This window comes from Lepidochelys kempii, chromosome 1, assembly GCF_965140285.1.
Source record: "Lepidochelys kempii isolate rLepKem1 chromosome 1, rLepKem1.hap1, whole genome shotgun sequence".
Taxonomy (NCBI): Eukaryota; Metazoa; Chordata; order Testudines; family Cheloniidae; genus Lepidochelys; species Lepidochelys kempii.
In genome coordinates, this window is record NC_136380.1 from 132,991,442 (window position 1) to 133,014,650 (window position 23,209).

Sequence of the window (23,209 nt, forward strand, 5' to 3'; positions counted from 1 at the left end):
GCTGTGGAATGATTCAAAAGGAAACTTTATGGACCTCCCGATGAATGGCAAGATCGAAACGATGGTGGAATAAGGCTCTTCTGGATGTTTTTCCTCTACTGTTTTACAGTATTTTTTAGCCATTTACTGGGGGGAAACCATTGTGTTTCTACTTCATATACTTTTATTTGACATAGAAAGTTATATTTCCCTAACTTTATTATGCGTGAGAGTAAATATAGAATAACTCCACTGACATCACTGGATTTATTCCATATATAAATTATATAGTTGAGAACAGAAGTTGGCACTAATAATTTAAAGGAAAAACTAGCTCAAACCAAACCATTTGGGCCTGGACACTATGCATAGTCCTAGTAGAAGTATCTGACCCAGTTGTGTACAGGTACAATGTTGTACAGTAAAAGGAAACTGCAAGTAATGCTGTGCCATCAGATCTGTTTTTTAAGAAGCATGTACTATACAATTGGTATTGACTTTCTGAGCCATGCTTATGCTCTTTTCCCTTATGGAGTTTTAAATTTGTATTTTTTATAACACAGATAAAGAAATCTCAGCTTGTAAGATGCTTTGCCACCTTCTAGCATAAACAATATAGAAAGACGAGATAGTAAATTAAAAATGTCTAAACAAGAGTTTCTAATGATTGTAAATTTGATATCCTGTGGGTTTTTGTAATATAGTTTGAGTTCAGTCATCTACAGTTGATGGAGTCTGCAAAACCAGGAATTTTTTAGATTTCCATCAATGGTATTGTATGTTGGAATGTGAGCATCCACCCAGCTCACAAAACATCAAGAATATAAATCAAATAGCAACATCAGAGTAATTTAAAAAGAAAACAGGTGCTCAATTTTCCTTTTCTCTCCTTTAATGTTCTCTTGTGAGAATTCTAAGCTTTTGCCCTTAAAATGTGTGTGAGTAGGGGGAAAAGACAAAAGGAATCACTCACAAGACAAGTAGGCAAAGCCATATAAAGCAGAAATATTCCTGGATCGTTACAAATATTTCACAGCTGTGAGGCAGCAGGTTGCTTGAGGTTAATTCAAACATTGTCATGGCAAAGGTACTTGTAGGTACTGTGCACTTCCTCATGAAAATACTCTAATGACATGATTATGGAGGAAGTTCAAGCCTTTTAAAGTTGAAAAATTCATCAATAAACCTCAAAGGTTACTTTCTCTTGCTTAATACCTTACTAGACCGGAAAGCTTGTACCCAAGAGAATTAAAAGAATTGATTGAAGATCTCTCTTAACCATTATTGTTAATTTTTAATAAATTTTGGATTACTGGGAAAGTTCCAAAGGAATGGAAAAAAGTGAATCTTGTGCCAATATTTTAAAAGGGCAAATGGGATGATCCAGGTAACTATAAACCATTTAGTCTCACATTGATCCTGGTAAACTCATGGAAAGGCTGATAAGGGACACAATCGCTAAAGAATTAAAGCATGGAATCATAACTAATGTCAGTCAACGTGGTTTTATGGACAACAGATCTTGTCAAAAAGCTTGATATAATTTTTGATGCGATTACAAATTTGGTTGACAAAGGTAACTATGTTGACAAAATGTATTTAGACTTCTGTAAGGCGTTTGACTTACTCCCACATGAGATTCTATGGGAGTAAAAAATTAGCACTACAGAAAATCAGTGTAGCCCATACCAGATAGTTGAAAAACTGGTTAACTAATTTCAGCTCAAAAAGAAGTTATACATATGGAATATTCATGCAACTGGCGTGTTTCTTGTCAGGTTCCATGGGGATCTGTTCTTGGACCAATGTTCAAGATCTTTTTTTATCAATGATCTGGAAGAAAAGATAAAATTTGCAGATGACCTGAAAATTGGTGAAGTGGTAAATAAGGATGTGGTCAAGTCAGTTTTACACACTGATCTGGATAACTTGGTGAGGTGGGCTCATTTAAACAACAGGTGTTTCAGTTTTAATACAGAAAAATTCAAGGTTATACGTCTGAAACAAAGGATGTAGGTGTTCATGCTTCAAAGATGGGGCCTGTATTCTGGAATACAGTGACACTGAAAAGAATTTAGGGGGCAAGGGAGATCACTAATGGAACGTGATCTCCCTGTGTGATGTAGCTAAGAAAGAGAACACAATTATTGGATGTATAAGCAGGGGAAGATCAAATAAGAGTAGGGTGGGGATATTACCACTGTATATGGCGTTAGTAAGCCAGATGGGGGGATACAGACAGATGGGGGGATACAAGAAAACAATGAGACAATATTGGTCAGCATGACTGGCAGTAATATGTGCACACCAGTGGCCTAACCGTTATCAGGATTTTGTAGGCCTCATGGCAAAGGAGGATTTTGAAGTAGAGTAATGAGTTAGTTACGCGGATGTTTATGGGGAGCAACCTCCCAATCATGAGGTGCATGAGAGAAAACACAAAGGGGTGCTTGCTTGAAAATTAACAAGTCGGTGATGTAGGCTAGCATTGTTGGCCAATCAGAGGTGAGAGCGGACATTGTGATAGTGAATGAGAGATGGTAGATAGGGTGGAGATAGACCATGTAGGGTCTTGGCGGTGAAGGCAAGTAGCTTTTGTTCGATGCTCTAGAGAAGGGGGAGCCAGTGGAGGAATGCAAAGAGAGGGTGCCATGGTCAAAACAATGATCTAGAAGAATGATCTTTGCAACAGCATTCTGAACAGATATGAGTGGGGCAAGGCCAGAAAAAAGGTTGTTTCAGTAATTGAGACTTGAGATTATGAGAACCTGGACAATGGCTTTGGCTGTGTGAATGGATATGAAAGGCTGTATCTTAGAGATGCTATGCTACTTATTTCTTCTCTTATTATGAAAAACATATAGGTCTTATCTACCCTAAATTACGCTGTCAACCCTCCAATGCACTAGTTGCCTTAAATATATAACAGGCATTTGATAGTAGGTTTACCAAAAATTAAAAAGTAAACTTCTGTGGCTTGTAAAATTTCCCAGGAAATCACATTTTGACATTTCAGTTCTTTTTTGAAAGCATGGTATCTAAAAATATAGAGCATAAAGTGCTTCTCTAGGGGCTGTCCTATCAGTGTTGGATCTGTGAGATGGTTCATCAGTGGCATACTAGTGTTGTTACATGTTGCTTATCTTTACCAGAAAACAAATTTATTAATAGGACCCTCAAATATTTGTCTTAACCTTTTCATGGAATCCCTGTTTGTTTGTTTTTTTAATGTTTAATAGGTTTTCCCCTTTTCCCAGAATGGATAGTGTCTGCTTAAACTCTGTGTCACACAGATTCTAAAAATATTTAGCTGCAGCTCTGCTCCCCTCCAGGTACCCAGTAAATTTCTAGTGCTTCCACACTCCTCCATTACTTTTTTCCAAGTGTGGCACTGTGTGTGTATTATTCTCCCCCTATCCAGTAGAAAATACTTCTGAGAACTGCACATGAGAATGAAAAGTTCAGGCCAAAATTTTCAAAGTTTCTAAATCCATAATTAGGCAGCTGATTTTCAAAAGGGCTGGAGACCGCTAGCCCTGGTTGAGTTCACTGGGATTTGTGTGTACTCAGGACCTCAGAAAATTGGGTCACTTTATGTTTAGGTGCCTAAATATTAATTTAAGGGCTTAACTTTATGTACCCACAAGTGAAAATGTTGACCTTGCTTACTAAAGTTAGAGAGACTTGCTATTAGTTTCTTCCAGAATGAAGGAGTTGCAATACCACCCAACCACTTAGAATCCAGAATATAGAGTTCCCACATGCTGCCATGACTGTCCAAAACAGAACAGATGATTATTTACATTCCAGAAAGGACATCAGAACAATGCAATTAGAAACATGTTGTAATTAAAAGAATTCCAGTGACAAACTGAATGGTGAGAAGAAGTAGAAATTGAAAATTCAGGTGCATTGGTATATCTGAGACTTGCATTAATTCTGTCTCATATGTATAATCTAAATACTCTAAACTGAAACAAGCCTTCAGATATGAGTGACAAATCCATACTTGGCACAAATGCAGCAAAATAAAACTTTTTTTGTCCCTACGGCCCAGCCACTTGTCACTTACAATTTCTTAAAACTATTTCAAAATTAATAATTTTTATTTATTGATTTGTGTTCCTCTTCTGGCTTCTAATGCTCTTTTCTGATGTTCCTTCACTTCAATTTTTTCCACAATATGTTTTTGCTGCCCGAAAATTACCTCCCTATCTATCTCTGGCTTATACTGCTTAAAAAACAAACAAATATCATAGCAGCTGCCTGGCAGTGCCTGTCGTAGTTAAGGTTGCATAACAGTTTCCATTCTTACACTTATAGCTTTCTGAAACTTTAAACTTGAAGTTTTCCATGCTTCCAAAGGTGGATAGCAGACTCTTTGGAGTACAATTAGTATCTGCCACTGCATCCAACTTGATGGTGGGATTGAAACATTCACTGGATGATTTTGCTAAAATGATCAGCAGTGAAATTGTTAGGTGCTGACGTCTGAATATTTACCATTCAACTTCAGAATAGTTATTCGCTCCTCCTCAATGAAGGTGGATGGGACAGCTTGTTTTAAATAGCTGTTTTAAATTTTCTGTTTGGAAACTCAAGAAAACAGCAATGTGTTGTGTGTTTGGCTCATGCTAGAGAGATTTTTTTGCAATTATAAGGGCTAGGAAATTCTCTGTTATTTAAAGCTTAGACTGAGGCAAAAGTTATGCAATAAAAGGGGATTTTGCAGAATCATAGAAACCACAAGGCCCGGTTATTAGTTTAAACTTGTATATGTGGGAGATGGGCTCCTTCCTGCAAATCTTCTAAGGTGAACTGGAGGGGCACACTTCCCCCTTTGTAGTTCCTAAGGTGCACGGGAATATTTTCTTTACAGATCTCATAAAGTTAATGGAACAGGGAGTTCTAATGTTGTCAATTTAAATAGTTCAAGATTATAGTATTTCCATGTGCTCCTTACAATTTCTTGAAAGCCAGCAGAACTTCAAAGTCTTGAACTTTCTTTTAATTTTTTTTAAACTTTGACATTTTATACAAAAATTAAATGTTACGGTTGAACAGCTAAGATATTGAAAGTTAGAAAATACTTAATGTAGATTAATACTCTGTCCCTTTTGAATATATGTCATATGACACAATCTTAAATGACATGATCACATACAGTTTCTCAAAGAAAAGAACATACTTTTTTTCTGTATGCTTAGGTACATATTTATAGCATTCAGAGTGCTGTGAACTACTGTGTATACCACAGAGTTTGTCATTTTTATGAAAAGTGCATACTTCCTCAAAATACTTCAGATGAAGCATAGCATAGAATAATAATAAAAATATTGGTGTATGTAGGACAGCTACATTTGCTTCATCGTTACCTGCCTCATCCTTTGCAAATCAGGAAGACTGTGCTGTTAGTTGAACAGGAAATATAGAGCGTATGGGTTTTGACAAAATTATTCAAATACACACCTTGAAGAATAATTTATTATACAAGAAGCGTAAGTCAGTCAAGGTACTGGACCACTTTGACAACAAAAATAGTGCACTATTCTCATACGTATGAAGTCTGATGATGATGATTTCCCCCCCAATTCTATTCATTAGCTTCAAAGACCTTTTAAAGAGCCTCTCTAGGAATATGCTTTTAAACAATGTCCCTCAAGTGCTGCTGAATTTACCTGGTGCATGTACAAAGCTCACATCAGCTGCTATATTTCAACATGTACTATTCACGTCTTTTGAAGCCTTCAAATTACAGTGAAAAGGACAAGGGAGCTCAGTAGAAAAGAACTTAATTACATATTGTTTTCAATTAGGCCTTGTCTACACACAAAAGTCCTACCATTTTAACTATGCCAGTATAGTTACAGCAGAGCAACCTCCCTAGCATGGGCTCAGTTATACCAATATAAATGTGCTTATATGCTGATATAGCTTATTCCATCGTTCTATTCTGTGTTTGTACAATGCGTAGCCTATTTCGAGTCCATGACTAGGTCTCCTTGGCACTGCAGTAATGCAAATAGATCATCATAATAATTAATAAATAAATAAACCAGTATAATTGTACCCACACTAGGGGTTATGCTGTGTTTATTATTTTGGTAAACAGTGCACCTGTAACTGACAGTTATGTCTGTACAAAAACTGTGTTTAGACCAGAACTAAACTGTTCTGTGCCTCAGTTTCCCCACCTGTAAACTGAGGGTAATAATACTTACCCCACCTCACACGGAGTGTTGAGGTTTTGTTCATTAATATTTGTAAAGCACGCCGAAGTCCTCTAGTTGAAGGCGCTGCAGAAATGTTGAGTAGCTTTTATTTTATTTGATCAAAGTGTGAGATAAGGGTGGAGAGTGGGCCAGGAGTTTGTTACTTATTCTGAGTATCTGGACAACAAGAATAAGGTGGTGAATCCAACTTTTCAAGCGTTAAAACGAGCCTTCGTGGCAATGTGAAGTCAATTTTTAGTTGTCATGATTTAGCAGAGAGCTGGTCTGTGAGCGCACAGGCTTATTTACATGATGTCTCATTTTCCATTGGCCCAACCTACTCAGTGAAAAGAGAATTGCTTCTGCAGATGAGCCAAATTTCTGATGAATAGGCGGCTCGATTAAGAGCCAAGATTTGTGACCTTCCAGGGCTTATTTCAGATGCACAGAGCCCTTAGTGTTCTTAGTACAGATGTTGCATCTGCTATATTGGAAAACAATGTTTGAGAAATTGAACAAAATCAGCATTAGTTCAAATAGATATGTCTCCCAATAACTGACCTGATTATTTAAAGAGAAACTGTCAATTGGATTTTTATAAATTGGCTAATTAAAAAGAAATATTTTCTGTTAGATTATGCTTTATATAGTCTTTTTTTAACTTCTCTGAAAACATTGACAAATCTTCTCCCCATCCCCTCCTTTGCTTCTATTATCTTTTTTAAAACTAAGGGAAACTGACTATACAGTACATTGGAGACCATGAAACTGGCTGTATTCAAAGTATTGTCAAAAGTACATAGTTAAAAATGAAAAACTTTCAATTCCCCCCCCCCCCCAATATAGTAATCTTGGGTATTACTTGTATGAGTAGCAGCGCAAATTTTTCAGGCAGAAATGTGATTTTTTTCAGTTGATGTCCCTTTTAAATGAAAAGAGTACTTCATCATTACACTTCCTGATAAATTTTGATGGCACATCACATGGCCCTTCCAGATGTATTTTCGTTCTAATTTATAGTTTATTTATATAACTAATGGGGAATAAACATTATTTCTCAGTTTAGAACTTTATTATCATCCATAATTCCTCACTCTGCGTGCCACCGTCTTTATTCACTCTGAAAAGATGAAATACATTTAAAAGATCCAGAAGTATAATTAGAAGTCAAGTTCATTTCACTTATGATCAAAGTCAGGTTTGGGTCCAGATTAAAGTCAGGTTGGGATCCAGATGTGAAAGGGTTTGGTTTAAATGTGCAATTTTTCTCTAATGCGTTTTGCCAACCTCTTGTAGATAAAAGCAATTTGGCTTTCATGTTGACAGCACCTTTATGTCACATGAAATAATGTGAGAATCATGATCTCAGTGTGCGCTTTTCTCATAGGCTGACAACATAGAGAGGCAATATATCAATAGTCCTGTTATGAAATCCAAACCCCACATTTAACAAAACAAAGGACAATTTTTTTTTGTCTATAGATACAGAAGCAGAGCAGTTTGGTCATTCCTTGTTCTGGTTAAGTTTTCAGAGGAAACTAATCAACTGTAGACCCTGGCATTTTGTATGTATTGGAGTGAAAAATAATCAACATTATGTACGTAAACTGTTACTTATGTTCCAAATATTTATTTCATATGCACAAATGCCCATATGTGTAAATACATGTTTTGCAAATTTTAAAAACCTGTCCTGCTGTATGTCTTCGTTCACTCTTATCCATTTTGCATCAGGAAGGCATATTAAAATGTAGTGTAAGGAAAGCAATTCAGAATTTAGCAAGTTCTTGAAAAGGAAAAGAAATACACTGAGTATCCTGTTCTTCTGCCATCCTCAAAGCCCTACTTTTAGTCAGTATTTCCTTCTAAATCATTTCACAGATTTACAAATTTGGCTGTTTTAAATTCTCTTTGGCCTGTGTCTTGGCATACAGTGTCATATATGAGCTGTATGGTCATTTTGAAGACAGAAGAACGCAAACAAGTGCACCCTTTTTCAGATGTGTTTTTACCATAATTCCAAAAAAGTTTATAGATGTTTTTAAATTAGACTTTGTAAATTATTAGTCTATAATGAAGATGTATCTATTGTGTTGTATTGAATAAATTATTGACGTGACACATTCTAGAAGGACTTGCTGAATAAATAAGGGTTTACTGAATATCATAGGCATGGGGGTAATTACAGTATCAATTCTGGGAAAAAGTTTTGGATTGGGCCTACACTTGGAAGGTTTTGCCAGCATAGCTATACTATACCAGCAAGGTTCTCCTAGTCTGGATGCAGCTCACACCTGCAATAATGCACATTTGCCAGTATATCTTATTCCAGCTAGCTTGCCCACCCCTCCCTTCCCCCAAAATACTGGCAGAAGCACAGTTTTTCTAGTATAACTACATCTATAGTAGGGGCTTTTGCTGGCACAACTGTGTTGGTCACAAGTCACCACACCTCTGCTATGTCAGCAAACGTTTGTAGTGTAGATCTGGCCTTACTATCTTGGGAACTGAAAAGTCCAAGGTGACCATCTGTAGAAACCATCTCAGTGTTGAAAGCCTTGCTTGTTCATTACTGAGCGTCAACAGCAATGTCCTTTTCACTGCTGCTTGCAGGTGGTTATTGTAACTGACAGAAGAACACAGCTTAGAGCAAAACCTGCTAAATATGATCTCCCTTGCCTAAAAATGAGTCTTGAAATGATACACATCCTCTCCTTTAACCTTTGGTTCAGAGGACAGGTCTGGAAGACGATGATATTATTAATGTAGTAAGAGAAGATGACTTTTTTGTAGTGGCCATCGGAGAAGATTGCAAAACTTGCTGATTTGCATAAATAGTTACATTAAAATGCCAGATCAGTGTTGACATTTAATTACAGATTGTCAGGCTAATTTATATGGCGTGATTAAAAGAGAGAATTATTTCAAGCTTTATTTTTTAAAACAAAAAAAACCTCTTTCCATTTTCCTTGTCCTGCCTTCTCCCCCTATCATATTTCTCAAATAGATTTAAACGGTAAAAGCCAAATACTGCTCATCAAAAGATCATTTCCAAGTTTTATTAATCTTTTCCAACATATTTTCCTGCTTCACAAAGACAATCCCTGCCCAAAGCATTCTTTGGCACATCATAAAATAATTTGGGGTTGCAAAGTTTCACTCTGAATTCTTGGCAGATGCTGAGCAGGTCAGATATCCAAGGAAAAGGGTGTAACTTTTAATATTTGTGAATAATTGCTTCTACAAAACTTAGTAGGCAACCATGCGCACTGTAATTTTGGCAGCTGACATAAACTACAGCGTAGGATCCTTTCTTTATATTTCCCAGGAACTATGAAAGAACTTGTAATACAGGACCCATTTCCCAGGGTTCTGGAAATCATTTTAATGGTTCAGTAACCCTAATCTTAATACAAATGTGCAGGCCCTATTGTTCAGTTGATTTTCTAAAAATATATTTTGACTGCAGTTCTTATTTTACATTGCTAATGTGTGTCCTTGTTAAGTCCTTTATGTAATCACTAAGGTAAGTCTTCAAAAATAAGCAGGCGCTGCCAAAAAAGAGGGAGGCACTTTAGGACATATTACACAGAATGAAAAAAGCTCAACTTGGAGAAAAATCGGAGTCTGCTGTGAATCATAAACAAGATGTGGTTTAGGATTTGTGCCCACCTTTTAACTGTCTGCATTAAAACACAACGCATGCAGTGGCTGGAGGCAGCAGAATGATATTAACCGTATGTAAATAGTCTCTTAGAGATACCAGGGTTCCACTTGTGATGCCACCAATTTACTGACACTCGGCTCTGAACAAAAGTATATTCAGAATTGCCCTGTGATAAGTAGAGATTTAATCGGAATCAAAACCACAGTTCTGCTCGTAAATGTCATCGATAATACAACATATGACTGGGTCAGGGAAAAAGAGCAAATGACTATCGCCTGGCAGTTCGGTCACTCTTCGGGGGAACACCCAACTACAAAGACCTGCTCCATTGGAACAGCTTCACCAGGAGAGATGAAGAGAGATTCACCCCAGAATAGACTGGCAGGGCACTGCCTTGGGAGAGGGGAGACCTGGCCTCAAGTCCCTTCTCCAGAGCAGGAATTCAAACCCTGGCCTCCCACATCCCAAGTGAGTGTCCTAACCACTGGGCATGCTTCCACCAGCTGTTTTGTGAATCTAGTGCTTTAAAAATGCCTAGAAGCAAAACATTTTGGGTCAAAGGACAGGTTTTGTTTAACCCGTAAATGGACTTTTTCAATTCACTGGTATTTTTAGGAATTTCCAGTTCAAGCTAAACTGGCTTAAAAAAAAAAATCAGAACTGCCAGCAAACTGAAAAATCAATTATTTGCCCAGCTCTAATTAGGGTCCTGGCTTGTACTTTGCAAATAAGTAGTTGATATACCTGCTTTTCACCTCCCTGCCCCAGTAACCCTTCAAAATACTTATTTTCATCCTCATTGTGCATGCTTCTAATTAGTTATTCTTTCAGTGCCTCCTTCCCCTCATCCCATTTGTGGTAGCAAGACTCTTATTTCTTTCCAAGCATCACATCACACCATTCTTCCTTCCTTTCCTTCCTCTGAGATGTAACTCCCAAGACCCAGATGTCAAAATGTGGAAGATATTTTTCCAGAAGTTACATCTGGACCCTTGGCAGGCTCCGCAAGTGGTTGTGCTGGCAGCTTTGGAGTTACTCAGGGTTTGGGGACACGGTTAAGCTGCAGATGGGACTGTGTGGGATGTCTTGTCCTTCTGAATGCCACTTTCTTTCGATTCACTTATAATTCTACAGAATGCCTCTACTTGATACGTCTAAATCCTTCGTGAGATTTGCACATAGGCCTATTTATGGAAATAAAGACGGCTCTTTTACCCCCTCATACCCAGATAATTTTTTTCTGCAGCCTGTGGTACTAGCCAACTTCCTAATACACATTCCACTCTTACACAATTTTTTACAACAGTTAAATTCACAGTCTTGGTGCCAGTGCTTATGCTGCTTAAAAAAATATTCATGCACTCAGAATCCCCAAATTGCCAGGATCATGCAAACCAGAGCCATTTTAAAACCAGAGTTAGTTTAAAACCATTTTGTAACCCTGCTCTTTTTTGTATCCCCTACCTGTCAAATAGCTTTTAAGGGAACAAAAATGCTTTTTGGGGAAGAGAAAAGGAAGAAATGGGATGGGGGTTCAGTGAAAAAGCATGGTCTCAATAAATAAATTTTTAAAATGTTGGCTATCTTAACTATGAATAGAGCTGGTTAAACCCTGCTAAAAGAATGTGGCAAATATTCATTTATATTCCAAGTGGCTGCTCAGTTTGACAGGGTTCATTCTTCCCCTTTCCTCTCCCCATTATTAACAAATGTAACAAATTCACTTGTTAGGTGGTCTCTATAGGATGAACCCAGGACCTCTGGATCTAAAAGCATCAATCAGCCTTTACTATTTCAGCTACAGGACTAGGATCACGAGTGCAAAAGCAGGAACAGCCACACAAATCTCCATATGAGGAACCACCTTGTTAGTATGAGTTATATAAACATTTGTGAGAATGGGTTTTTATTCCCAAATGTTTGGAGAATGACTGCTCTTCATACAAACACCTGGGATTTGGTCCGTCACAAGAATATTCAGTAGATACGATGCACAGTTTGGTGGTCATAATTCCTCGTTCTCCATGTCATTCAGTCAGGGAGCAGTAACAGTGCTGAGGTGACAAGTCACCCGCTGTGAATAATTAAAATGAACAGTTTGCAAAAAACCTAGAGGCTAAAACTTGTTTTTATAAGCTATTTGAAAATTATGGTAAATAAATGTAGTCTGCTCTGGAGGAGTTCACAAACACAAATAAAAACTAAACTAAGCAAATAATTCAGCCAGCTCTAACCAGGACCCCCACGATGGCAGGCTTGGCCTGTGATGCTTCAGAAGCTACTGCTTCCAAGGAGCAGTTGTGTCATCCTGTACACCCATCCAAGTGCGGCAGAATGTACAATAGCTGTTGTCGCGTAAGATAGTATTGCACACTAGACAGCTATTTACAGAGTTAAAGGGGTCAGAAAGAGCAAGGTGCTCTGAATGTATGTCAGCTACTTGAATTTATGATTACTGGATCAGCTAGGACAGATAATACTCAACAGCACCTCATTTGTATGTTTATAAGTAAAAATCCTTACCTCACATTTCAGCTGAGACCTAAATCCACAGAAGAGAGGGAATTCTCACTTAGATTGCCATGGCAGCATCACTTTCTCCCACTATTCTCTCTGTGTTTTGGAAATGCATTGCTGCTGTTCCGAAAGTGTGCGAGGTGCATTACAGGAAATTTAAGATGACAAGGTCTTTGCCCCAAAAAGCTTGCAACATGGACAGTTTACCGATGAAGAACAGAACTGTGTTCATTAAAAAGGCAACAGCTAATTGACATACCCAATCCCTTTAATATTACATACAAAAACTGTTTTAAGAAGTACCATATTCAATGAGAAAATGTATAACCAATTTAGAGGAAAATTCGTGTTTATCTCACTTTCTGAGGATGAAGCAAAATGCCTAAAACATGAATTTTGTGAAATTGTCAGACACATATGTTTTTGGTGTGAATTAGGGAATATGCATTGTTTCAAAGTAGCCCTTATATTAACATTTTTAGGGTTTTTTTTTTAATTCTGTTTCCATTGCATTCATTCTAAGCCCATTATCTTGTCCTCCATCAAATCCTTTTTCAAGGCCCAGTTCTTCCACGATTCCTACAAGACATCAGCTAACTAATAATGGCTATATTAAGGAGCTGCCAATGTAGAGCTGCTGTGTTTTTTAAAAGGTATATAATGTATGTATAAATTACGCATATTTTGATTGTTTACCTTTTCTCCTCTTTTCACAATATGGCAAAAAAAAAAATGAAAAGAGTTGGACAACACTCCTTTGGGTCTGGTTTCTGGAAGCAAACAGTAATAGCAAAATAATGAATTGGAATGTGTCACTCATAGATGACAAGCCAGTTCAACTGGGAGAAGGAGAGGAGGAAAGAAACTCGTGTGTGGCATTATGTTCCCCCTCTCCCTCCATTTGACTGTTCTTACCTCTTTAATGATGGTCACAACCTCAGAGGGTCCACAATCTCTTGCTACGTGTCTGTGCAGGAATTAATACAACATGGTCCCATTTCCTTGGTGCTACAAGATAACAAATTAATAATAATTTATGGAACAATGTGGAATTACTACAATGATGAAAATTAAATCCAGTTTATGGGAAATAATACACATGGAGACACAGCACTTGTCTACACAGGGACACTCAGGAAAACTAATCAAATTAATGAAAAGTGCATTAAACCCTGTGTGGACACTCTCAGGTCTTGTCTACACTACAGAGTAAGGCAGCTTTATGTCAAACTAACTATAGAAGTGTCTACACTTAAATTTTGCTCCTGCCAATATAAATGCCCTGCTGCTGCAACTTCCTAACTCCACCTCCATGAGCGGTGAGGACACACACCACTGACCCAAGGAGCAAAGTGTAGACATGCACAAGCGATGTAGTTACTGTGGCAGCTGTATGCCGATGCAAGTTAGGTTGGCTTAATTTTGTAATGTAGACATGGCCTCATTCGGAATTTAAGTGGCCTTAATTCGGTTTAGTTTTATATCAATTAAGCTAAACCAAATTAAGGCTACTTATGAGTATGTCCGCAGGGGTTTAATGCAGTTTAACTAATCCACTTTAAATTCACACCTTTAGTTAATTTGGATTGATTTTCCTGAGTGTCACTATGTAGCCAAGCCCACAGATTCAACAACTTTTCTCTCCCGCTTTATTCTGTACTGTTACAGTGTCTGGTTTCAGTCAATTACAAATTCACATTGTCCCCATCAAATCATACCTACCATTTGCAGAGCACATTCTGTCTCTGTTCTCCCCCTCCCCAACTGCCTCAACAATCTGCATACAGTCATCAGAGGGAGTGGTGTTCCAGTTTCTTGGCTTTTAGCTCCTTAATATGGGTTTCTGAATCTTAGAAGAGGGGCCAAGTTAACTCCACATAACATGACCATTTAAATAGCTAACCTTTGAAACTTTCCTTTGGTTAATGGAGATCATCTCTGTATGTGGCTGAAATATAGAGAGATACAACACTACTATGTAATACTGCACACAAACATCAAAGAGCTCTGATGACATCTGGTAACCATAAAAGCAAAGCTCAAGTGATTTACGATGTCATTGGAAACCTGACGTGTGTGCAGCTTCATTCAGTTTTCCTGTTGTGTGAGTTATACTTCAAAAGCATACACTGTATAAAATGTCCATTTCCCTGTTACTTTTATAAAATGTTGCTGGAGAAGTATAGGAGGAGAGAATTTTTTTTTCTTTTTTAAAACATACAGTTTAATTTCAAGACGGTTCTAAAAGGGATTATGACATCAGACATTGTTCATTCAGCCAACCTTTGTTTGATAAACTCCTTGATTTTCAGACTACAGTCTTCTTTGTTAAAAGGTTAGGAAAGCTGTCTTGATTCTTTAATATGGCTGATGCTCAAAAGATTGAATATTGCTTTGCAATGATGCCCTAGCTATGACTTTTGTTGTCTGGCAGTTGCTTTTGTAATGGTATGTTATTTAAACATCTGCAGAGATGCTATACATTCATATAAGCTAGAAGCCAAACATCTGTTTTTAAATCCAGGTTTCAAGTCCCTTCCCCTGCCTAATGTTTTCAGGATGTAAAATGAAAAACTTGCAGCTGTCTGTATTAATGTGACTTCTGCATGCTGAATAAGTGCATTTTCATGTTCGAGCAGGTGATGATGAGTTAGCAGCCTTCAGTGATGTGTCATGTCCCTCAGTATTGAGCAAGGTGATTAGCTGCAGGCCCAAATTAAAGCCTACAGTCTGCTGGCCCAAGGTATAACCCTCAGCCTGCCAACAGCCAGCGGAGAAGGGGCTGCAATAACAGGTGCAAAAGTGTAGTTAAAAAGAAACCTAGTGTATATCTACACTAGTAGCTTTACATCTGTTGCTGCAGTAGTTTGGTGGTTTGGAATTTTAATGCCACCTGTCCTTTGATTGCGCCAGAGACCACTTAAAAAATCCTTACCTGTCAGGATCACAAAGTAACTTCTGTGTGAACTTTAATGCTTTTTGACCCACAGTTTAATCACCCAATTACTCTCCATTTATGAGTGCATGAGTAGATTGGCCATGAAATCAATGACACCATTCTGAAAAGAGCCTACTTTAAAAAATAATGTTATAATGTGCACAAATTTAAAATAAAGTAGGACCTGTTTGGGTAATATTGGATAGTCACACACCATAGATATGGAGATTTCAGTGTTAAGCGACTCTGTTATGAAACCAGGGCTCTGGACTGACACACACCAGCACAGGCTAACTGTGCTCACTTATTTACTTATTTTTGCACCAGCCAGAAATATGCTTTACACATTTGAAGAAACAAATAAGAAAAAGTCCCTGCCCTGCAGAGTTTACAATCTAATCTGATGGGCAGCCAGGCAGCAAATAAACAAAAGAAGGGCAGGACACAGTAGCAAAGGACCAAGGTGATATAAATAAGATCACACACTTACTCATTTCTGTGATTTACTTCACCCATTATTCTTTTTCAGAACTAGGCTTGTAGCCAGAGCTGAACCTCTTCAGCATACATGTTGACACCCAAAAGGAACAGGGAACATGGGGCAACATGTGGAGACAATGGCAGAAGTCAAGATGTGGGGGAAGGAAAGACAAATAACAGAATGGGGGTGGAGGGGAAAGGCAAGGAACTTTAAAAAGCAAATATTTCAATTTCATGGGTGGGTGTGTGAGGGGGCTGAGGAGATTGTACTTCTGAGTTTCTTTTTGCTACTGATCCAACTAACTGGGATCATAGTTGGTTGGATTGGTTGCCAAAATAATCTTTCAACGAGAGAGAGAGAGCGCTCAACCCTCCTGAAATTCTGGAATAACTCCATAGTCCCCTCCCACTCCCCACACATAGTTGGACAGAGCATTGGTATGGGGGGAAATCCCTCAACGGACAAAACTGTAAATTAAACCGCTGTTGACAGGGGGAAGAGGTGTAGATATATATAACGGAAGTATTTTCATTTGAGAGTTGCTATTCTCTTCTCCCACTCGTCTAGTCGACGGAGAGTATGAGGGTTTTCCTGTTTGAGACATGGCAATGGTGGTTTCCTCAAGGCTTTTAATGTGAGATTAATGCTCTGGAGACAATGCGGTGATAAATGGGTTCCTACAGTTATATCTACATCCTGTTCTCCCTTCCCCCTCCTGCACGTCCACTCACATGCACAGTCCAGGTACTTTTCCAGGTTGTAATGCTTGTTCTTGCACAAAGCAACACTTCGGACTAGTTTCCCCTTGTGATTAAACTGCAGCTCCTTCTTTCAACGTTTATCCAATAAAGACTTTAATTTGAGATGCAGAGTGCTTAATTATCAGCTGTTTCCTAGGAAGACGACAAAAATTAAATGGGGACGAGAAAGGCTTATAGTTAACAGAGGAGTGGTGCCAGTGAACTGGCTTGTCATCTGTGATGTGATACATTCCAATTCATTATTTTTGCTATTACTGTTCACTTCCAGAAAATAGATCCAGGAGAGTGGCCTCCATCTTTTTGGTGTTGTTTCATATTATAATGACTACGCTCTGTGTGTCAGATTATAGCCGGTAATGAGAGCTGTGGGCAGAGAATTGATTATTTCTTATCTTCTGTAAGAGAATGGCTCCCCTGTGTGAGCTGCAAGTATGCCTTGGCCAAATGCAACCTGTGCATTGATAAAGATTTAAGTATTTGGCTTCTGAAAGGTTTGATACTAAATTAGAGAGGAAACAGAAGCTTTGAGTCAAGTTTTTAATAGCTGCACTTGCCACCAGCATGAGTTGTTGTAAATGGTATATTTTTTTGCTTGAACATTGATCATGTAGGCTTTTCATTTCTGTATAAATTTTGTTTACAAATTAAATGTGGCTGGAGAGGAGGGGAAGAAGAAACAGTAAGATGGCTCTGTTAACCTAACTGACCCAATGCAATCAAACTGTATTTTTCCGTTTGTGTCAGTGCCTTTCACAGTTTTAAACAGTATATTTTTAGATTGAAAAGGGTGCCTATCACGTTGATGAGTTCAGATTTCATATCATGGCTTCCTTTCCTGCTTTCAGGTTTCTCCCATTCGGCCTTTACATTTGGTATCGAAAGCCACATTAGTCAGTCTAACATCAATGGAACACTAGTGCCACCTGCTGCCCTCATCTCTATTCTTCAGAAAGGCCTGCAGTATGTGGAGGCTGAGATCAGCATCAATGAAGTAAGTACACTCATTGCCACAAGCGGGAAGTGCACTTTTGCAATTTACAAACGTGCTAGAAGTTGGCATATGAAATCACACGTTTTCGGTTGAACTCAACAGATCAGATGAACATGAGACAGCTTCTGAGGTGTCTGGAGATCATTTCATTTTAATACATTTCCCCCCACAGAAGCACCTGAAAAAGCTCTAAGATACTTTCCATTTGCAATTGTATCTTGGAGGATGGATTTTTTTGATGTTACTGGTGCCTAAGTAAAGAAGTTAAATACACAAGGGAGCCTTTTATGTCCTTTAAAAAAAAAAAGTGTTTCTGTTTTCTAAACCACAAGCATTCAATGGGGAAAATCTGCATTGTATCTTAAAACTTCGATTGCATACTCTGTTAGCAGAGAAGACTACCAGCAAGTGCTAGGGAACTCATGGAAGTCAATGGAAAGATTCCCATTGATTTCAGTGGGCTTTTGGATCAAGCCCTAGAAAGACCAAATGGCCAATGGTGGCCAAATGGTGTGACTGAGCAAGGCACAAAAATCAAGGCATTCCTGAGTTCTAATACTGACTCTACTGTTGAATCCATCAAGCTGCAAGCTCCCAACAAGGTGGACTGTTCAGTAAAACAAAGGGACTAGACAGGAAAGTTCTGCCCTGCCTAACTTAAAAACATGGTGCCACAGCAAAAGGAAATGAGACAAGCCAGGTCTTACTATATTACACAATACTCACCATGTATACTTTTAATTAAGTAAGATCTTGATTCTAGATAAATAATAATTTCCCGTGTGCACATCCACTCTCCCACCCCATGCACTTTGAGCAGGCATGGAAAAATCCATTATAATACCCAAGCTAATAAATATTTTTTTAAAACAGGGAGGGGAACATTTTTACCTCTATCAGGTACTACGTGGGTGGTGGGAATCTTTAATATATATTAATTCATATGAAAGCTATCCTCTGTTTTGACTGTAAAATATTTGTGCCTGAGCCACAAGGGTGAGAACAAAAGGACGGGGGAAAGAGGGTGAGGAAGAGCTTGTATTCTGTAAGATAGGGCATGGTTGTATATCACTCATTTTTTGAGGTAAAGTGTTATGTTTATTTTACTCTCTCAATAGAACCAGCAATATTTAGCAGTTATATATATATATTTTTAATATAAAAGCAATGAGATTAATGCCAGATTACTCATTGATGTGTTTGTAATAATAAAACACCCATAGGGATTTGTTCTGATTTTCTGCCACTTAAGATTTTGCAATTAGATGTTGCAAAACATGTTGTAATTGGATCCAGGTGGGTGGACCCTTGCACCTATGGACATCATCATTGACAGTTTGGCCTCTGTGCTGATGCGAGAGTCATTCCAAGTGGATCTTATTCCGGATCGCAGCCCAAATTGGGAAAATGCCCTAAAAATATGTTCATTGTCGCAAGATTTATGGTGCTTTTATACTTTTTTTAAAACACCAATAATCACATTTTTGTATGCTTCACTGTGTTTTAACTTATTCAAACTGAAAACACTAATTATGAATTCTCTTGTCCAATTGTGCTATTTAATTTACTTAATAAGTTTATCTCCAATTTCATGTCCCTTAATATAATTATGCTTTATAATTGCAAATATAATTTTTCCACCTTTATTTTAATGAATTGATTTTGCACTTCATACTTAAATGCTCACACAAAGACACTGAGTTCTGAAATGATCAATAGAAGACAAAACTTAGAGGGATTTGGAAGCATTTCCTTGCCAATTATGCCATTCAAAGAAGGTTAGAGCTAGACCTAAAATGCCTCAGCATTTTCTTTCATGCCAGCAATGATCACCTATTTTTGCTGGTGGTTGTTTTAAAGAGTGGGAGCTTACAATCTAAAAAGGCAACACAAGCAAAAAGTAATAAGAAAGCAACCAATATGCACCTTCTCTAATGTGTGGTGGGAAGAAATGTCTCCTACCCAAGCCAGCATGCCTTCTCTACTGTTTTGTTCCTGCCACGGACACCCCTGCGCTATGGGGAATCCTCAGCTTCTTGTCTGTTACAGCTTGTAAATCCCTTGTCTCCATTCTGGCACAAAATCAGGGACAACGATCTGATTCTAAAATTCTGTGTACAGTAATGGGCCTGAGTTTTATATTCCAACTTTATTTTTTATGCCTGCAGTTCTGCTAGACATATATGTCTAAGTGTCCAACTGCATCAGCAAGTATTCAGTAAGTTCTTAGACATCTACAGTAATGACTATTATTGTGCCCACAATATTCTGCATGCAGAAACAGAGGCCTAGTTAAGACTGTGGTGCTCTTAGCACTAGGGTGACTAGGGGTCCAGTTTTCAACCGGAACACCCCGTCGGAAGGGACCCTGGCGGCTCTGGTCAGCACCGCTGACCAGGCCATTAAAAGTCCAGTCAGCGGTGCTGCAGCGCTAAGGCAGGCTAGTTCCTACCTGTCCTGGCTGGCACCACGCTGTGCCCTGGAAGCGGCCAGCAGGTCTGGCTCCTAGGCAAGGGGGCCAAGGGGCTCCATGTGCTGCCCCCGCCCTGAGCACTGGCTCCACACTCCCATTCGCCAGTTCCTGGCCAACGGGAGCTGGAGTGGGTGGTGCCTGCGGCCGAAAGCAGTGCATGGAGGTCCTCGCCTAGGACCCGGACCTACTGGCTGCTTCCAGGACATGTGCAGCACGGTGCCAGGACAGGCAGGTAGCCTGCCTTAGTGCCCTGCTACACTGCTGACCGGGAGCCGCCCGAGGTAAGCCCATGCCCCAACCCCCTGCCCCAGCCCAGTGAAAGTGAGTGAGGGTGGGAGGGGACTGAGCCACTGAGGGAGGGGGAAGGTAGTGAGCGGGGGGTGGGGGGGGCCGAGGCTCAGGGAAGGAGCGGGGCTAGAGTATTTGGTTTTGTGCGACTACAAAGTTGGCAACCCTACTTAGCACCGATCCTCCACAATGAACGTCAATAGGAGCTTTGCCATTGCCTTCAATAAATACAGAATCAAACCCTATGTGCCTTTAGTTAAAAGTTTCATATGCCATGTGTCACAGTTCAAGGAAGCTGCACCTGTATTTCCCCTCTGTGGTCCAGCAAGGGCACCCATTTTCAGGCTTCTAGCTCCCCAGCTATTCCCTCTCTTGGCTGGAGACCCAAATCTCGCTCCCTTCTGACTGAGCTATTTCCAGGCTGCACAGTTCCCGGCCTTCACTGTCCCAGCATGGACAGGTTGCCCAAGGACACCCGTTCGTTTCTCTTCAGAGACTGATAGTGATTGTGAGCAGATATATGTACTGCAAAGATATAGCTAAGCAAGCCCATTTTATTCTTAAGATAAAAAGCACTTCAGAAAAAAACGTTTTAAAAACAGTAAAAGAACCTGCATGCATGCTAATGAGTTTACCAGGAATGTATGCCTTCTGGATAGGATTCTGGCAGGATAAGTCCTTCAACCCTCCCACCTTAGGCATTACCTTGGGGTTACAAATTCATAACAGCTTCAGCTCAGAAAAAGCACCCTGTCTTATTGGGCCTCAGTAGGCCAAGTCCTTCCAATCTTCCCTAAGGATTGGGGCCTTCAGTGGACCAGAAATCTTGTTCTTTTGCTGGATCAGGAAAAAGGCCCTGAGTCCGTTTAAACTCAGGTTATTTATCCAAAAGTCTTTTCTTTTTCTGTTGGTCTCTGGAAAATCTGGTTTGAACTAGTGCGCGTATCTTGCGAGGAGAAGGGGAAGACGTCGGCTGAAAATGATAGTTCCAACAAGTCCATACTAGCCAGCCAAATTATTATCTTTAGATTTCAGCTTTTAATTTGTTGAGGTAGTGGACGGGTGTTATAAAGTGAGAATTGTTTCCCAGCTACTTCATTTTACCACCTCCCCTACCCAATCTCTCACCACTTTGTAGTGCCATTTTAGAAACCTTCTGCTGATGAGTTACATCTATTTCCAAGAGTCAGACTGGGATGGCTTGCAACCTTGCTTTGGTATTTAAAAAAATTAAATCTCTCCCACTTGTGGTTATGAAGATGACCTTCAACCGAATGTTAACTGATGTAATTATGTTTTTCTCTGAGTCTGCAGGGTGCCTAAAACAATAGCTCAGAGAAGTGTGAACTTTTCCATTAATCTCAATGGTGCAGTATCCCAGAAGTCTAATTATGAAAATATAATTGCCAACATTAACTATTTATCAAAGTGCACACCGAATTTACATACCCTCTCAATTGGACCCCTGTCTGTGTCTCCACATACCCCTTGACCCTTTTATTTTGGAATATAAAATCAAGGGAAACTTTTCTAGCAAGATTTAGATAATTAAGCTTTGCATAACTCTGTTTTCTTTTATAAATTCAAATGCTTATGTGCCTGAATTTACATACCCTCTCAACCAATTATCCATCCACATACGGTATTTCTACATAAGAGAGAGCTCTAGTGTTCTGACTTTTTGGTCATATCCAAGTCCTGTAACCTCACGCTACCCATATGTTTGGTTTCTCTTTGATGTTCCCCTCTCTACAGACCTTTCTGCACTGGGGAGATTCTAAGCCTGCAATTTCCCCCCCTGTTTATTTTGTTCCCCAGGATGGTACAGTATTTGACGGCAGGCCCATAGAGTCACTGTCTCTGATCGACGCTGTGATGCCTGATGTGGTACAGACCAGGCAACAGGCGTTCAGAGAGAAACTAGCTCAGCAACAAGCCAGTGCAGCAGCAGCAGCGACGGCAGCAGCAGCAGCCGTGACGGCGACAACGGCAGCAACCACAACAGTTGTTTCCCAGCACAACACACCAAAGAACGGAGAAGCCACTGTGAATGGAGAGGAGAATGGGGCACATGCAATAAGTAAGCAAAAGCACGGCGCCCGTTGTCTGGTGTTCAGGTGGACTTTGGTTTGAATAATGCTCTTGCAGCAGCATAATGTTCACCCAACAGTTGTAATAAGACAGAACTGTGATGGTATCATTCCTGGAAGCTATTAAAGCATGGGCATAGTCAGAACAGTTCCTATGTAAACCTTACATATCGGCGGTGCATGCTACAGTGCTGACATAGTCAGTGTTTTGTCATCTCCCGGTACAAGACTAAACAAGCTTTACCAAACTGCAAGCTCAGCGAGACATCGTAAAATGAAGCAGTGTGCGCCTTCTGCTTTGAGCAGGGTGCCAAAGCTTTGCCCACATTACCAGCGAGCCAGGTGCCTCAAGGTTGCACCCAGTTAAGATCAATGAAACAGAGTGCGGCTTCCCTGCTTTAGATTTTCAAAGCTATATAGGGGATTTTGCAGCTCCCATTGAAATTGTGTGGCTAAATCCCTTAGTCGAGTGTAAGTCTCTCAAGTCCCAATTTTAGTATGGAGGTATGGCCTGAAGAGGCTACATATCTTCTCATGCCACCTCCCTCTTGGTCTGAGAAGAGAGCACATTATGGTATTAGAAATGAGGCAAGTCACAAAAGTCACATCATATATCTCTGCAGTCTGCGTTTGGTCTCTGAGCCACGGTTTGTCCATTCCCTGCTTTCTAGCTGCATAACTATTGCAGTGATTTTAAACTGAGGGAGTTTCACTAACAATTGTAGCCTTTTCTTGGGGCACCCAAGAAGCAGTCAGACAGCACGCCAGGTGGCCGTTCTGGCTTTCTCTGTGTTGGGGAGTGGTAATACCTG

The 23,209-nt window shown here is 39.5% G+C and overlaps 1 protein-coding gene across 7 annotated transcripts in view; it reads left to right on the forward strand.

Annotated features, from left to right (window-relative positions):
* The window catches only part of TBL1X (transducin beta like 1 X-linked), a 252,897-nt gene that overhangs the window by 200,789 nt on the left and 28,899 nt on the right, over positions 1-23,209 (forward strand). For all 7 annotated transcript variants that reach the window (XM_073354501.2, XM_073354483.2, XM_073354519.2 and 4 more), the window contains 2 exons: positions 17,401-17,546; positions 22,126-22,387. In XM_073354501.2, coding sequence (XP_073210602.1) covers positions 17,401-17,546; positions 22,126-22,387 — 408 coding nt within the window. The remainder of the gene's footprint in view (positions 1-17,400; positions 17,547-22,125; positions 22,388-23,209) is intronic.